The sequence below is a fragment of the Pristis pectinata genome, chromosome 8, assembly GCF_009764475.1.
Source record: "Pristis pectinata isolate sPriPec2 chromosome 8, sPriPec2.1.pri, whole genome shotgun sequence".
NCBI classification, from domain to species: domain Eukaryota; kingdom Metazoa; phylum Chordata; class Chondrichthyes; order Rhinopristiformes; family Pristidae; genus Pristis; species Pristis pectinata.
The window spans coordinates 20,704,527-20,722,299 of record NC_067412.1 but is presented as its reverse complement, the minus strand read 5'-3'; the positions used below and the strand labels follow the sequence as shown (position 1 = coordinate 20,722,299).

The 17,773-nt window shown below is 36.7% G+C and overlaps 1 protein-coding gene across 1 annotated transcript in view; it reads right to left on the bottom strand.

The window, feature by feature from the left end:
- Nucleotides 1–17,773, bottom strand: part of vps35l (VPS35 endosomal protein sorting factor like) — a 78,295-nt gene that overhangs the window by 52,103 nt on the left and 8,419 nt on the right. The window contains exons 4-14 of the mRNA XM_052022119.1: nucleotides 16,788–16,910; nucleotides 16,061–16,085; nucleotides 15,877–15,953; nucleotides 11,698–11,826; nucleotides 11,067–11,151; nucleotides 9,703–9,777; nucleotides 9,322–9,418; nucleotides 7,991–8,038; nucleotides 7,700–7,793; nucleotides 7,513–7,590; nucleotides 60–182 (exon numbers count right to left, since the gene is read on the bottom strand). Coding sequence (XP_051878079.1) covers nucleotides 60–182; nucleotides 7,513–7,590; nucleotides 7,700–7,793; nucleotides 7,991–8,038; nucleotides 9,322–9,418; nucleotides 9,703–9,777; nucleotides 11,067–11,151; nucleotides 11,698–11,826; nucleotides 15,877–15,953; nucleotides 16,061–16,085; nucleotides 16,788–16,910 — 954 coding nt within the window. The remainder of the gene's footprint in view (nucleotides 1–59; nucleotides 183–7,512; nucleotides 7,591–7,699; nucleotides 7,794–7,990; nucleotides 8,039–9,321; nucleotides 9,419–9,702; nucleotides 9,778–11,066; nucleotides 11,152–11,697; nucleotides 11,827–15,876; nucleotides 15,954–16,060; nucleotides 16,086–16,787; nucleotides 16,911–17,773) is intronic.

Sequence of the window (17,773 nt, the reverse complement as noted above, 5' to 3'; positions counted from 1 at the left end):
TAAAACAGAAATGCTAATAATGTGATTTATTTTGAAAAGTAATGAAAATTAAAATGAACCTCAGGTGCTCTATACGCAATGCACTGAAGAATCCAGTCTATAGCAGGAGAATACAACGTAAGGTAAATTGGAATCTCTACCCGCTGCACAGCAAGCTGGTTCTGAACTGTTTCTCCATGGATCTGCATTGAATAAAACAATGGTTACCAATGAATTATATTTTTGCTGGCTTAAGGATTAAAATTAACAAGGGTATTCAGTATATGGGAACGGTGTATTCATTGTTACCTGATTTTCCTAAGAGACATGTATGAACACCCAGAACATGCCAAAACAATTGTTGATCATCCACTTATTGTATTCATTAACTTAAGATGGCCCTTTATCAGTCTCAATCAGTCCACATGGAACTGTTCCATCTCAGACCAGTGAAACAAGGTACTGAATGCCTGATGCAAAACTAACAACTACAATACACAAAATTCAACATCGACCAGACTCTATGACCATTGTTATATCAATGATGAGAATATTAATTTTGTTGCACCAATAGGGCAGTAGATGGAAGGTAGTAGATAAAGAAATTGGGAGAAAAGAACCCAGATTGGTTTGAAAATGGCCAATGATGTGGCACAGTGACTAGTTCCAAACACCTTGATCTGGATTTGACAACAGAGCAGAGTTCTAATGCAATATAAGAATCCCAAATTTTGTTTAAGACAAAAAAAAATAAACCAAGGGCCCAAGCAGAATGACAATATCACTCTAAAAAGTAAATGCTAGATGAAAATAAATAATAAATGAAGGAATTAAGGTAGATGATCAAATTGATTAGAGGTCTGGAAACAGGTCTGGAAAATAAGCCAATTGAATATGCCAGAATATTGCTGGACTTTACGAAAAGGTAAAGAACAGCAAGTACATACTTCTGAAAAGTAGTTAGACATCCATTCATTTTTGGTGCCCTCCTTTGACTGAACTGGAGGATTCTTGGGAAGAAGTTACACAGTGTTGTGATGATGTGTTAACCACAATAAGGGAAGAGACAAAAATGGACATCAGGGTTTCCAGAACAAGAAGACAATTTCAAAATTCAAACTGAACCTGAATGATAGTAACACCAGGAAAAAATATCTACAAAAAGTTATAAAGATTTCTTTCTGAGGAAGCCATATATCCTAACTCAAGGATGACGTACGGAGAAATGACTGGAAATAAAATTCACATGTTGTGCACAGTTTTAGTTGCCACACAACAGGAAGAACATGGCAGCATTAGAAAGAGTACAGAAGAGATTCACCAGGATTTTAGAGGGCTTTACTGATAAGGAGAGATTGGATGGGCTGGGTTTATTCTCACCAAAATGCAGAAGGGTGGTCTATAGAGGTTTATAAAATTATGAGGAGCATAGGTTGGGTAGATAGAATCTTTTTCTTAAGGTGGGAAAGTCTAAAACTAAAAGATATAGGTTTAAGGTGCGAGGAGAGTAATTTAGGGGAGATCTGTAGGGCAAGTTTTTCCTCACACAGAGGGTGGTGGATATATGGAAATGTGCTGCCAGAGGAAATGGTAGAGGCAGATACAACTGCAATGTTTAAGAGGCATTTGGACAGGTACCTGGATAGGAAAGGTGTAGAGGGATACAGGCCTAATGTGTGGAAATGGGATTAACGAAGATAAGCATCACAATTGGCATGGATGAGTTGGGACAAAGGGTCCATTTCTATGCTGTGCAACTCTATTCGTGATGTGTTTGCCCATGTTAGAATCATAAAGGCTCAAAAGGTTGATGTCTCACGTAATCTGAATAGATATCACACAAAATGTAACAACAGCAATCAGCCTGGTTCTCCATGTGGCAGTCCAAAGCATTCATCAACAATTCTGTCTATCATCTACGCCCAAACCAATAGGTCTTTGAGCTCAATCAGACCCAGGACAGAACACTAGATAAATAAGTACCATTGTACATGCAGGAATGAAAGGGTGGTTGAAAATGCAAGTCCAAATGGCCTAACTACTGAAAGCAATCTGTAAGCAAGCACAAAGCTAAGTTACCATGCTTACTAGGAGGCTCACAAAAAAACCTGGAGCTTCAATGTCTCAAAAGTCCAGGGAGAAACAGACTCACTATCTTTATCCAAGGGTGTGGAATAATTCCAGACTGGACAATAGTGGAAGCTAAAAATCCCAATATATCCCTAAGTCTTTAGGTGTCATCTAATTGGCTTTGCAGGAATAGTAGCAAAGGAATTGTTTATGGACTGCTAATAAGCCTGTATACAGAAGTTGGAATCCCACCACAATAATCAAAAAACTTAAGTTCAGTTATTAAACAGAAATCAGAAAGGAAAATTAAACGTGGCCATGCAACTGCTGAATTGATTCAATGGCCTTTAGGGATGGATATTTCCCAGCCCATAATATTCCAGACTCACATACAACTCCAGATACGTAGCAATATGGTTCACTGTTACCCTCTGAAATAACATAGCAAGTCTGTTGGTTCAAGGGCAATTAGAGAAAGGCTTTGCCATTGATGCCCACAAGACTGCTAATAAAATACACCTCTCCGAGAGTCATTGCATGAAAATAAAAGGAGCTGCAATATGCAACAAAGTCCCAAAATAAGGCCACCAATGTAATATACTTCTAACATTGCCCAACACAGTTTTGCTGCAATTTCCACAATCAAACCATCAGGCACAGAAAACAAGAAACTATTCTACAGTTTCATATAAATGTGCTTCTATTCAAGAGAGAGTCCCATCCACTCATTCTACAATCATTTGTAAGGGGCAGAGGAAGTAGATACATCCACTCTAAACTTTGTGTCGACTCTTTTCTTATCATAACTACTCCAACCTGGTAATTTCAATGTCCAGACAGCAAGCTCAGAAACCAATGTCTGCCACTAATGACTTAAGCAATCGACACAAGACAGTGTACAACCCTTCCAAGTCTACCCAAAACGAAGGTGGTACTCGTGTCCCTTATCAGCTGATGTTCCTTAACCCATATCCATACAGACTTCTGCCTTACACTTCTCTCCTACCCCTGGCTCTGCTTTTAAACTGTAAACCCTTCACTCTCCCCCCACTTCTGAGGAAAGGTAACCGACCCAAAAATGTTGACTGGTTTCTCTTTCCACAGATGCTGCTTGACCGGCAGTGTTCTTTCAGCATTTGTTTTTTGTTTCAGATTCCAGCACATGTTGTTTTGTTTCTCTCTACTTGGTCCAACCTATGCAGAGATTTATGCTCCTCCCATTCCTTTCTTGTTTAAAACCGATGCATTTTTCCATTCCTTTCACACCCATGCATATATAGCATTGCTAATAGATCCACCTCTCATAAGATAATCAGTCTAACCATTCTCTGAGTAAGGAAGGGTTTCCCGAATTTCTTATTAGATTATCAGTGACTATTTTAGTGGGACAGTGCAACAGGGTCTACTCAGTAAAAGCCTTTCACAATTTTAAATCATCCTCATTTGAGAAAGGAACATAGAACAGCAAAGATCTATATCCCTCTAGCCCCGTCTGTCTAAATGCCTCTTAAATGTTACTTTCATATCTGTTTCTACCACCTCCCCTGGCAGTATGTTCCAGGTACCTATCACTATGTAAAAAAAAAACTTGCCTTGTTAATCCCCTAAAACGTTCCCCCTTTCACCTTAAATCTATACCTTCTAGTATTAGACATTTCCACCATGAGAAAAAGACTCCGACTATCTACCCTGTCTATGCCTCTCATAATTTTACATACTAGGAAGCACCAGTCTATTCAATCCTTCCTGACAAGTATAACCTCAAGAGTTAGTGTAATCCTTATATCTTTGTACTTTTAGGAGTTTCTTTATTCATCTTCATAATATGGAAAACTGAATTGTGAAAGCACGTTAAGATAAATGTAACATTTTCTCTCTGCTTTTCAATTCTATCCATCTAGAAATGAGTCCAGGTGCATTATTTGCTTACAAAAAATGCTTTATAATGTATTATTATTCCTAATAGTGTGTACCTAGATACCTTTAGCCTTCCAAGCATTTAACCTATTAGTTTTCCCAACAAATGTGACATTATTCTTACCAAAATATACTTCCTCACATGTATTAAAATACAAATACTTGTCCATTCTGCATGTTTATTAACTCATTTGGACCACCCCTCCACCCCAATCTGAGATCTGCAAATTTTGAAATTGGAAATCAGAAGTAACAGTCCCAACATTATTGGCAAAGCACCAATCCTTACAAAATACATTTCTCACATTTCCAATTCCACTACAGTGAAATCCTTGCAATTTTCTGTTTTACAGCCAAATTTTTATCCTTTCTGCTATTTGTCCCAATTCTAAATGCACCAACTATAATTAGCCTATTACATGGTATCTTTGTCAAGGTCTTTTGAAAATCTAAATATACTGCATTAGTCTACTCTTTGTAATTTCTTCAAAGAATCCTGTAAGGCTGTTTAAACAAAGTTTTGTTTTTAATTCTATACTGACTGTTCTTATTAAATGTACAGTCTCTATGTCCTTTCATTTTACTTTTATGAGGAACCATTCCATTATTTTTTTCCCCCAATTGGTGTTAAGCTAACCAGACCCAAATCATATTTTGGGTCTCCGGTATAATTCCATTTTCCGATACATAGAGGCGAACATGGCATAAGTGATCAAAACCATTTATAACAACAAAGAAAGAAAGGGACAAACAAATGACAAGCCAATCAAGCTCAGGGAGGATAGTGCATCTCATTGCTTCTCCCTTGAAGACCATCCATCTGAATCATGGGTTATATCCTCTCATAGTTGATTAGTCATCTTCCCTCTTTCTACCTTGCATACTTTTTTTCTCCCTATTATGCCCAGCCTGTTAGTTTCCAAGATAAATACAGAGGCAAAGTAACTAGGCTTCTTTGCTCCAAATTAATCATATTGCCGTAATGGTTTTATTGCTACCCGATTTTACTTTTGTTATTTATTTGCATTTCTAGAACTTCTGGTTATACTTCCCAATACTTTAATTCTTAAATTGTTCTTTCCTGTTAAGTGTATTTTTCTGTGATATTCCAAACCTCTTTATGTGAATGCAGTTTTTCCTTAAACTCAGTTTTGTTCACCATCTTGTTTTACTATTGGAAAGCTTAACTTGTTTTGTACTTCAACAGAATAAATTTCTCCTGAACTTGTTTTTAAAGTGTTTATGCTCATTCAAAATCAACTTTCCCAAATCCTTTCTCATCCCACTAATTACTTATCCCAACCATTTCAGCATCAGCATATTTATACTTTTCCAAAATTATTTTAAACATTATACTGTGTTTACTGCTGCCTGGTTCTCGAAGCCTACTTTTCTTAACATTGTTTTTTTTTCATTACTCCACTGAGCAGCAATTTCTCCTTTGATGGGCCTCTTAGATAATGGATTAGAATACCTTTGCACATCTAATATCCTCCAATATGCAACTATAACATTGCTTGGGAAAGACGTGGTGGGAGGGTATTAAATGCTTGTACAAATGCCTTCAGTTACTCTTAGCTGTAGGTTGTAGTGCCCGAATACGATTTAGCCCAAAATAAATCCATTAAAAAGTGGGCATAATAATGAATTTGATCAGATGAATACAATCCCTTTCCCTTATTTTCAACAGAAGCATTAGACTTAAGAACATCAGAATTTCAACTGCAAGTGGTGGAGATTGTGGAGCCAGTCTTCAGTACTTTACAAGGGAAATAGTGCACAAGTACACTAGGCAAAAGAACCTGCAAAAATAATTCCACAGGCCCAGGATGAGAAGGGGTTAAGTACCTTCCACACAAATAACCAATTTGCTATGAATTTGTCCAGCAAGCACAGAAACAGCAAAGTAGGAGGTCAAGAAATAATGATGTGAAACATATGGCATCGCTCTATAAGTGAAAACTCATTACAGTCAAGCATTTAAATTTTAAAAAAGGGTCAATGGTGGATTCTTCATGGATTCCCAAACTGACAGTGCAAGGCTTAGAAGAGAAGCTAAACCTGAAATAGTCTAGTTACAATTTCTGAGTAAGACCAGAACTAAACATGGGGTCCCAAGAAAGCAAGAGTGATATTAAATGAACAATGCATGATTCACCTCATTAATGGCTGCAGGAAAAGCTGTGAGTAATGCACCACTCAGAAAATTGAACCATAACTCTACAAACACTCAACAAAAGACCTTCTATTCAAGGTAACTATCAAGGGAGCCTTTTAGGTGCCAATGGGTTTAATCCACAACAACCAGAGAACTTAAGAGTTGTGAATGACAGGAATTTTACGAGATAAATCATAAACTAGCAAATGAAGCCAAGGTAGAAATCAGCTTTCATCTAAATGAATGGCAGAACAGCCTCAGGAGCCCCATGTTGGTAACAGCAATATTATCTTGCAATGTTTTAGCTTCTCAGTTGGGGCATTTTACAAATAATTTGAAATCAAGGCAGCCTTTTGCACTCTATTTTACAACTTAAAAAGTCTACCAGCATAGCAGTTCAGAATCACTGCGATTGTTAGAGGCATGGGTCAACCAAAATACATTCATAATGCAGAGACATGGCAACAGAATCATAATCTTCAACTAAACTCCTAAAATGTTGTCAGCACTATGTCAGTGAATAAATTTCATTGACCTGAAGCAGAACTTGTTTCACAAGTCACAAACACCTTGTGATCTTTTACTTCAGTTAAAACTAGGTCAAATGTATACAAAGAAAAAATGTGTTCCAATTATAGAACCAACATATTGTAAAGGATATCAGGTTTAGTGGGTCTATTTAGGTTTCAAACTATGCTCAACACCCCACAATGATACAGTCTTAAAACATTTCCAAACAAATTTCTCGGCAGAAAGTAAGCACACAAACTTCATGCAGCTTGCCATATAAAAAATAAGACCAGTGAAGTGGTAGTGGTGGTGGTGGGGGGGGCATTGAGTTTAAAGGAGGAACTGTATAGGTGTGCATCACAGGCAATTTAGTTACCATTTTGTGTTAGATATCCATTTTAAAATCAAACTTCTTAAAATAATAATTTTTAATTCCCATTTTAACATATTTTGCTGTAATTAAACAATCCTGCCAAAAGGTGGCACTGCTGCATCTCTGCCTTGATAAGATGAGGATATAATTACTGACAAACAAGATAAACAAAAGTTAGCTTCTATTCTAGAGTAGACATAATAAATAATGAGAAGTGTGTGCAGACATGAGATTTTTAATATATTAATTGCTTAAGTTCCCATGCGTCTGCTCCTTGCAATTTGTGAAATGGGAACAACTTGATTTACAATTTCAGATCCTCTAAATAAATGCACCCTCAGGAATAAAAGTGTAAAGGCAGCTAAAGTGTAAAACAGTTCATTCAGATACTGAGAGAGACTCAGAGATCTGTGACCACACTTTATCATGATTAGGGCTGAACAATGAATGCAAGAATGCCAAATTTATGACCTTAAATTATTAACAGACTAAACTACTTTCATACTTGTTTAAACGTGGAGAGGAAATCAAAAAAATTCTTATTTAAGTTGTCCTTCAGATGAGGTGCCACTTCCATTCCAACCTGTTGGAGAAAGCAAAAGAGGAGGTCAAAGTTGTGGGGCATGTATAAATCATCCAAAAGTAAACTATGTCAGATAACCTAAGAAGTTGAAAAGGACACTGTGGCCTACCCTGCAAAGATAAGCTCTAGCATAAACAGCAACCAATGGATCACCAATGCCTCTTATCATAGATGTCAACCGTGGAAGCGTCTCAGAGATACCACTTAAAAAAAAGTAGATATATCACTTGATAAGGATGTACTCAGCGTGTGTTAAAAACCAAGGCAAATTACTGAAAAACTTTCAAGTGAACAAGTTCATCACAACATTTTGATTAAATCTTTTGATTAACATTTTAGTAGAAACACATTTGATTTGGAGGACCTGAAGTGTAAAGAGTAAATATTCCATCATACTTACGTTTTAGAAAGGAATGTATTACACTTTAATATGGCCACCTCCACGTAACTAAGATAACTTTAAGGCAGATAAACGTTCCATCATATGAAAAAGCAGTAAACGGCTAACTTGATATACAACCAAATATAATTAATGTTTCTTTTTTATCCATTTTCTATCTTCCTTTGATTCAATCATTCAAACTTCCTCTCAGCCACTGCTCAACCACTGTCTGGCCACTTTCTCCAACTACCAAGTCGCAACCTTTTTTCTGATCTTGTACCCCAAGTTGCCTCTCTTTCCAATCTCCCATGCCTCCTGTCCCCTTTCCATTCTCCACTTTGAGCCTTCACTCCTCAATCATCTTTCCCCGAACCCATTCGCCCAATCCCTAGTCCATATTCTTCAACCACCCTTTCTTCAAGCTTTAACAAGTTCTTAAAGCCCAAAACCTCCTTTCACCCTACCCAAAGCCCAATTCTGTCAGTCTCCCACACCCGAGACTCATGCCTCTCCCAGGAACACTTCCCAGTCCCTCCTACCTCTCTTGCCCATTCCCATTTTTGCCAGAGCCCCAACTCCCCCGTCACTCACCAACCTTATTTCCAATTTTCCCTCCTCTAGTCCCTACGCCCAAGTCCTAGTCCTCAGTCTCCTTTCCCTGCCCTCAAGCCCCTATTCACCTGTATTCGCTCTCTGCCAAAGCCTCTCAGCCACCCATGGCCCTAGTCTCCACCAACCCATATCCCTAATGCCACATTAACCACTTTCCCTCCATCACTCAAGTCTTTGCTATGTTCAAAATATTCATCCCTCAGGCTCCAAGCATCCAATTGCAGATTACCCTAGCCTTCAGGCTCCCTCCCTCCAAGTTCCCATTCCTCAATTCCCCACTCCCTGGTATTTCACAAAGCTGCTATTCCTCAAAATTCTTCATTACCCCAACCTCCATCTTCAAGAGCTTTAAATTTCTGTTCACCCTTGAATTGGGAGGGTCTCTGTGTCGATGTAATAGGGTAAACTCATGAAATGCCTGGGTAGTCCAGTGTAACTGGCAAGTTTAATTCAATTGAACGGGAAATTGCACAATTGACGTATATTCAAACGGACTCTGAAAACCAAGGAACAATCTTTTTATTTCCCTTCTCTACAAGTAAATAGACTGCAACAGGTTTGATGGTAATCACCTATCAATCAGAGTGACTCTAAACCATCAATACATCATGTGTATGTGGGCAGAAGGCCACTACCATCAATTTCTCCAAGTACACCTTTATAAAAGCTTCAAGGATAGTCGTGTGTTATGGTCTGCCCATCCCAATATGCACAGAAATTAATGTGTGGAAGGATACAATCTGGAAATGAGCTCTCTAATCGATGCAATCTTGAAGAACCAGTTCAGACAGGTTTCTTTTGCAGTTTCATTCACATCATCTTGACCAAGGTTATCTGCATCACAAATACAATATTTACTGTTAAAAAAGATAAAAATATTGAACTATAATCCTTCACAAAGATATACAAAAGATGTTTCTATTTCAAACAACTAGGTCACATTCGATTTTTGTGCAAATCACCTTTACAATCTCCTTTAGCAGCATCATTTCTACAGGCATACCTGCATAAAAATCAGAACTAGAATATCCATTTTACTAATGCATCATGTCAAATTGTGCATTGATTTAGTGAGGTCATACATTATCAAAACATTTAATTCCTTTATTGAAAGTTACCTGACACAGAGTTTCCAGGAAGGGAAATTCGACTCTTTGTACACATGGACAAAATCCGCTCATACACTAGTTTACCTGTAATCAAAAAATGAGAAACATTTAATTCATTTTTAATTTTTTCCATTAAAAAAATGCAGACTGGAAAGTAACTCTTCCAAAACGCCATTAAGATCTGATTTGTTTAAAAGGAAATGTTTACTTGGAAAGCATACTGGTCAGGAAATTACGTTTAAAAAGATTGGTAATTGGTTGAGAGATGAGGGAACACAGGATAGGCATAAAGGGAATACATTCGACAAATCAGAGTTTGAATCATGCCAAGTGGCATTCCCAGGACAGCTTTATTGTGGACCTCAGCTTTTTACAATATACATTAATAGCTTGGATAAAGGAAGAGAGAATTGTAGTTTTAGGTGACATTAACTTAATCAGCACTCTAAATTGAGAGGACACAAAGCTGCAAACAGTCTGGACTATGGTGTTTGATTCCATATACAAAAGGCAACCAAAATCTAGAGTTGGAGCCAGACCCAATATCAGAATGAAGATGATAAAGTCTCAGTCCACTTTGCTTTAGGCTATGACAGCAGGTTTATACTCAAGTATCGCACCGATATGTAGCCAAATCAGCTTTGGACAATATCAAATGTGCACAAATGCAAAGGTACCAATTAGTGTTTAATTATCCATCCTGAAAGATAACCACATCAGAAATGCTGTCTACATGTACTAGATATAAAAATTTGAAAAATCAGTACTTTTAATGTGATAAAGTTAACTGCAGAATCTGAAAGGTTAAAATTTCCAATAAGCTATAGACATTGAGGTAATTACACTGTTGCAAAGTCAGACAGTAAAGCCACAGGAACAACATTTAATTGATTTGTTGTAATTAGTAATATTTTAAAAAGGTATAGTTTTATAAGCACAAGGAAATTTTATTTCATATTAATTAACATAATGCAAGTGATTACTGAAATAAAGTCAGTGTTCAACCAGTTCCTAGAAACATTGCAAGCATCATAATGCAAAATCTTTCATGAGGTGCAGCAGTTTAGATGTAGACTTAAGATAAGGTTATTCCACTGCTTAAGAAGAAACATAAAAAAACATATAATGAGGAAAGTCATCAACTCAAAATTCTTTACACTTGTAGTCTTCAATGAATGATTTTCCTTGCTTTTATCCTCATTTCCTGCCCCCACCCAACAACAAATAAACTAGGAAGAATGCTGGCTGCCTTCAAGTAGAACTTACTCCATTTACTGTAAAATATTGCATGTGAAGTACTTTTCTGCTTCTTTTCACAACTTAAATGAGGTATTGAAAATGCTGTCAGGGGGATTTCTTGACAGCCATCTTACCGAAAGTATCCAGAATATCAGTGATCAAAACAAATTTGCTTGGATAAAATTGGATCACACTGGTATCAGAGAGCAGCTTTGAACACTGTAAATAGAACAAAGTCAAATGTTAATACACAAGGGGTAACAACACAATTTATAGGTTTATCTCCAAAGTAAAAATACTGAAGTTGTTAAATATTTGAACCAAAAAAAAAATGCAATAGTATAAACTTTTAAATTCTTTATCAAGATCTGGGCATCATTGGCAAGGTTAGGATCCCCAAATACTCTCGAGTAGATGGAGACAAACTGCCCTTTGGAACATAATGGACTAAATATGCTGTATCAAACCACAATACTAGCCACATTTTTAGATCACAAATATTCAAAGGAGCAAAATGGTACCTCAGATCTGTGGCACATGGTAAAGCTGAGTGCTAAGTATTTGAATTGCTTTTGAATATTTATCTTATTTTGTTATACAAGAAATCATAAAACAGGATCCAGATGTGGGTTGATGCAATGCTATGTGAACAAATAGAAGGTTGGATGCCGCTGTCTTATCCAACAGGCAGAACAATAAGAACACGTTTAGTCTGACCACATTAGCGAGGAAATTTACAATTTTCAGTTGTAGTTTAAAGCTGACCTGAATAACTATTTTCAGTGCTTTCACTTTCTGATCTGTAGCCCATGCGTCCTTCAGTGATTGGTTCAGTTCTTCAATCCTGTTTATATAATCCTGCTGGGTCAAGTTTAGAAGCTCTTTCTGTGAACCCTTGTGTAAGTAAGAAGAATGCTAATTAAAATGAAATTTATACATTTACAAAAAAAAGTCACTCACAAACAAATAAATTCAAATCCTACAGTGGAAGCAATAGTTAATTTCAAATTATATAGTTCCTACAAAATTTTGAAATTGCAGAATTCCAGGTCTCTAAACTAAACAATTAAACGATAGCCTATCTCAGTGGTAACAAAGTATAATAGCCACATTGATAGATAATCAACATAATGTGCACTTTCTCCAGATTAAGTACCTCCTAAAGCAGCAGCTTATTTTTTTTTAAATCAACATTCATCTGATAAAATATCAGAAAGCAGTTTTAATGCATAAGCACTTAATGTAGTTGCATACACAACTAAGGGCAAGTCGTTGGACTACATTTACCTAATTTTCAGGCTGAATGTGACGAATAGGTGCTTTATTTGGAGAGCTTTAAATATGCTGTGCTTTTGGTACCAATGAGCCTTATTACCCAATAAACTAGAAGTGGGGATTGGAAAAGTATGGACAAAGTAAAAGGGAAGGACAGCGCAGGAAAGGTTACTGAAGTCTTCAGAATACAAAATAAGACAAAGTTTAGAAAGGGATAAGAATTTAACTTCAGGCAACATGGAGACAAATTTGAGAAGAGGGGTGGTGACTACTGGACTGCAGGTGTTATATCTGAATGCATGCAGTATACGAAACAAGGTAGATGAACTTATAGCGCAGATAGAAATTGGCAGGTACGGCATTACGGGCATCACTGAGTCATGGCTGAAAGAAAGTCACAGCTGCAACCTAAAAATCCAAGGATACACATCCTATCAAAAAGACAGGCAGGTGGGCAGAGGGGTGGGGGTGGCTCTGTCGGTAAAAAATGAAATTAAATCCTTAGCAAGAAGTGACATAGGATCAGAAGATGTAGGCTCCTTGATGTAGATAGGTAGAGTTAAGAAACCGCAAGGATAAAGAGACCCTGATGGGAGTTATGTACAGGCCTTGAATAGTAGCCAGGATATGGGGTACAAATTACAACAAGAGATAGAAATGGCATGTAAGAAAGCTAATGTTACAGTGGTCATGGGGGACTTCAATATGCAGGCAGATTGGGAAAAATCAGGTTGGCAATGGATCCCAAGAGAAGGAATTTGTAGAATGTCTACAAGATGCCTTTTCAAAGCAGCTTGTGGTCGACCCCACTAGGGAAAAGGCAATTCTGGATTTGGTGCTGTACAATGAACCAGATTTGATTAGGAAGCTTAAAATAAAAGGAATCCTTAGGTAGCAGTGATCATATGATAGAATTCACACTGCAGTTTGAGAGGGAGAACTTAAAATCAGATATATCAGTATGACAGTTGAGTAAAAGGTAACTACGGAGATATGAGAGAGGAGCTGTCCAAAGTTGATTGGACTGGGATCCTAACAGGAATGACAGTAGAGCAGCAATACAGGAATTTCTGGGAGTAATTCAGAAGCCTCAGGATCAGTTAATCCCAAAGAAGCCTCAGCATTCTAAAAGGGAGGATGAGGCAACCGTGGCTGACAAGGGAAGTCAAAGACAGCACAAAAGCAAAAAAGAGGGCATACAATATTGCAAAAAACAGGAGATAGAGGATTGGGCAGCCTTTAAAAACCAACAGAAGGCAACTAAAAACAGTAATAAGGGGAGAAAAGATTAAATATGAAGGCAAACTAGCTAATAATACAAAAGAGGATACCAAAAGTTTTTTCAGATATATAAAAAGAGAGGCAAGAGTGGATATTGGACCGTTGGAAAATGACAGTGGAGTAATGGGGAACAAAGAATTGGTGGATGAACTGAATAAGTATTTTGCATCAGTCTTCACTGTGGAAGACACCAGAAACATGCCAGGAATTCAAGAGAGTCAGGGGGACAGAAGTGATTGTAGTCACTATTATTAAGGAGAACGTGTTTGGGAAGCTGAAAAGGTCTGAAGGTGGATAAGTCAATCACCTGGACCGGATGGACTACATACACTCCAGGGTTCTGAAAGAGGTAGCTGAAGAGATTGTGGAGGCATTCGTAGTGATCTTTCAAGAATCTCTGGAATCAGGAATGGTTCCAAAGGACTGGAAAATCACAAACTGTCACTCCACTCTAAGAAGGGAGGAAGGCAAAAGACAAGAAATTATAGGCTAGTTTGCCTGACTTCAGTGGTTGATAAGAGTCCATTATTAAGGATGAGGTTTTGGGGTACTTGGAAGCACATGATAAAATAGGCTGAAGTCAGCATGGTTTCCGCAAGGTCTAACTTGGTTATACATTTATTGGCACATTTCTTTCCCAGTGCAAGATCACAAATCAATTAGTCAAATTTAATGTTTCAATCCAAGATAACCAATTAAATCAAGGTTTTAATTACAATTTATAGTTGCATCCGATTTGTTGATTTATCAACAAAACTAGTTTGACACACTGAAGCACTGTCCAGAAAAATAGTAATATTTACTTTTCCTTTAAATGAGGGAACATATTCTTGTAAAATGGTACTCCAGAGCGGCAACTACCACTCTTCAACTTCAGACAGAGAGAACAACCAAGACGATTGACAAAGAAATCAAAGATAAGCAGTTTAATGCCTCAGTGGAGAATGAAATTGTATGGTTGCCTCTTTGCAAATGTTAATTCAAAAGTTGTTTTTTTTGTAAACAATCATAAGACAGTCTTTTCTTTATACAAGCTAACCTTCAATGCAATTAGAAATTTCCTTAAGATATGCAAAGTAATCAAATCTCAAAGTTATGTATCCCATGATTCCATTGGTAGGTCATTAATCATGATGAGAATTAACTTTTTGTTAGAAGGAATTTCAAAAGTTATTAGAAAATTGATGTAACCAAGAACCAGCAGATCATCCCTTACCTAAAATTTGTAATGCATGGTGAATTAGGATATATCTATTGAACTTATTATTTTACAATCATGATAGTGCTGCTCCCTGGCAAATCATTTGAGAAATCAGCTTTGGAACAATTGACAGTTCTTGTTAACTGCCAACTTTCAATAGTCATAAACATAAAATTGTAAAACGTGTCATTATTTAAAATATAAGGTTATTTCTCAATGTTATAATTTAACTTATGTCATAAACTAACCTTAGCATTAGACTGCATGTAGACTCTGACACAGAAATCGACATAAAATGTGTCACGGTCGTGCATTATTGCATAAACTGAATTATATAAGAAATTAACTAAACAGCTCTCAAGATCTCAGATCAGCATATAAATAGGATATTTATAAAATGTATACTGTGGGACAGTTTGAAGACTTATGCAGACAGAGAGAAAAAAATTATAGTACTTCAGCACTTCCACTGAATGAAGATTTAAGTGGCTGTTGGAAGAAAATCCACTCAGATGTCAGCTTATATGTAATACCATTGAACATTAACTGCAATATATTGTGGACAGAATACAGCAATGAACTACTGATAGCCTAGCTGGAAAAAAATCATGCAGCTTTGTAACAAACATAAAAATTATGCCAAATAGCCCTAAGAACAGCAAGGTAACTGCCAAGCTGGATAGAAAGGAAGAGAATGTTAAGGATATTTCTCATCCAAAAGGCAATGCACTGGTACATAAGTTACATTTCACATCTAAAGCATACTTAGAGGTTCATTTTCAAGCTCTAAGAATTTCTAATTCAACATTTTCATTGGTACAAATGGCAACTTCCTCAATGCCATCAGTAATCTATTTTTTAAAAAAATATTCACCACAGCATACGTAAAGAAAAATATAACTATTATGTGCCTGAATCCAATAGTTTCTGATATAACAATGAACTGAGAAACTCTTAAAAAGGTTAAAAATATTTAAAAGCTGTATAAAATGCAAAGTACAACAGTTTTGAAATATGCAACCTACATGGTCAAAATATAAACAAACCTTCAATCATTACTCTCACTGTTACTGTTCAATTACTTATTGCCGGTATTTACAAACTGCTGAAGAAAATTAGAAGAAAACTCTTCTCTCTTACTGGGCACAACTCTTAAAAGGTTGCTTCAAATGAAAAATATTATTTACCTCCTCTAGGTCATCTAACTCTTCTAAACGAGTCCTCACTTTCTCAGAAACAGCTGATCCAGGACTTGTGGCTTTACCTACAGGAGAATACAATGAAATCAATTTATTATAAGTATAAAAATTGAAATTCTTGAATGTAGCTTGAAAAATTAAACATTTCAATAAACTTACTCCTGCCACTTACCTTTTTCAGATCCCATAAATAAATTCTGTAAATGGAAAATAGGTAATGTAAATAGCAGAATCTATCCTAAAATATGACAATACAATTGCACTGTAGAAAACAAAACAAAGGCAATACTCAATTCTTTTAAGGTTCTGGGAATCTGAACTTAAAACATTGGATGGACATTAAAACACAAGAGGGATATTTACAAAAACTGTACAAATATTTGCTCACCAAATGTTGCCAATCACAATGGGGGAAAAATATTGAACTAAGAAACTCACAAACTGCCAAGAGTCTTTTGCAAATACCAATCATTCAAAGCTTCTTTTCTGTGATGGCTCAATAATATCATAAAATGCTATTGATAAAAGAACGCACAAGACTTAGAAGATAAATGAATACCGATTAGAAATACAACTCATTCCACCCATGCTCCTTCTCCACTTACTTCCAAATTTTATTTGTTTTCTGTGAACATCTGAATTGATATACAAGTAGTGATTACATTATGAAATCTTAAAAGCTATGGTTATGCTCTCCAAGACTATACATTTTGCACTGTAAAGTTACAATTATAGAATCTAATTGTGTAAAACATATTTGATTATATTGTTTATTAAAAAGGGTACTTTGTAAATTGCTTCATGACTTAAACATAATGCCTTATTAGACTGTGAGGCAGCATTATGGGATTCAGCCAAATGTTAATGAAGAAAATGAAAATCGTTTTGAAGTCCCTTACTATGGACAGCTTCTCTGTGGTTGTGTATCGTGCAAGTATATTACTGCGCTTCCCAGACCATGGTTCAAAGTCAGTCCCTACTCCTGGATCATCATCTTTGTCACGCTGCTTTTTACCAGGATCCTATGTAACAGAATGAAAAAGATGAGCATCAAGAACAGGGAATGCCATTTACAATGTATGTAGAAATATAATCCAGTTCTTAACAAACTGATCTTTGATGAAATATCAATATGAATACAATGAAAGCAAACGTACAACTGTACCATTAATAAAGAACCCTGTTTTCTACACGAGTCAATTTCAAAAAGAACTCTGATTAGTAGCAATATATTGATATTATTATTGACGTTATAGATATAAAAAACACTGATGCTGGAGAAACTCAGCAAGCCAGGCATCATCCGTGGAGAAAAGCAGGCGGTCAATGTTTCAGGTCAGGACCTTCAGGACTGAAGACAGGAAAAGGGGAAGCCCAATATATATAGGAGGGAAAAGCAGAGCAGTGATAGATGGACGGGGGGGGGGGGGGGGGGCACAAGGTGGTGATAGGTAGGTGCAGGTGAGAGATAGGTGATAGGCAGGTGCGGGGGAGGAGGGGGAGCAGATTGTAGATACGTAGAGCAAAAAACTGACTGCAGATGTTGGAAGTTTGAAATAAAAACAGAAAACACTGGAAACACTCAGGTGAGGCAGCATCTGTGGAAAGAGAACATTAATGTTTCATGTCCAAAACCCTTTGTCAGAAGTGGAAAGACAAGATGGTGGAGGGATGGGTAGAACAAAAGAAAAATGCTTTTTTCTGTGTAATGTGTTGTTAATAGAAAGGTTGTGAGATATATACAGAGGCCTTACAATTCTAGTAGAAAAAGACCTGAGCCAAATAATATGACAGGCCAATTCTAATATAGACAGAATCCAAAAGTTGGAGAATTCTGTTGACTGCAGGGATTGCAACACCTGCATCTGTAACTGCTACATTAGCT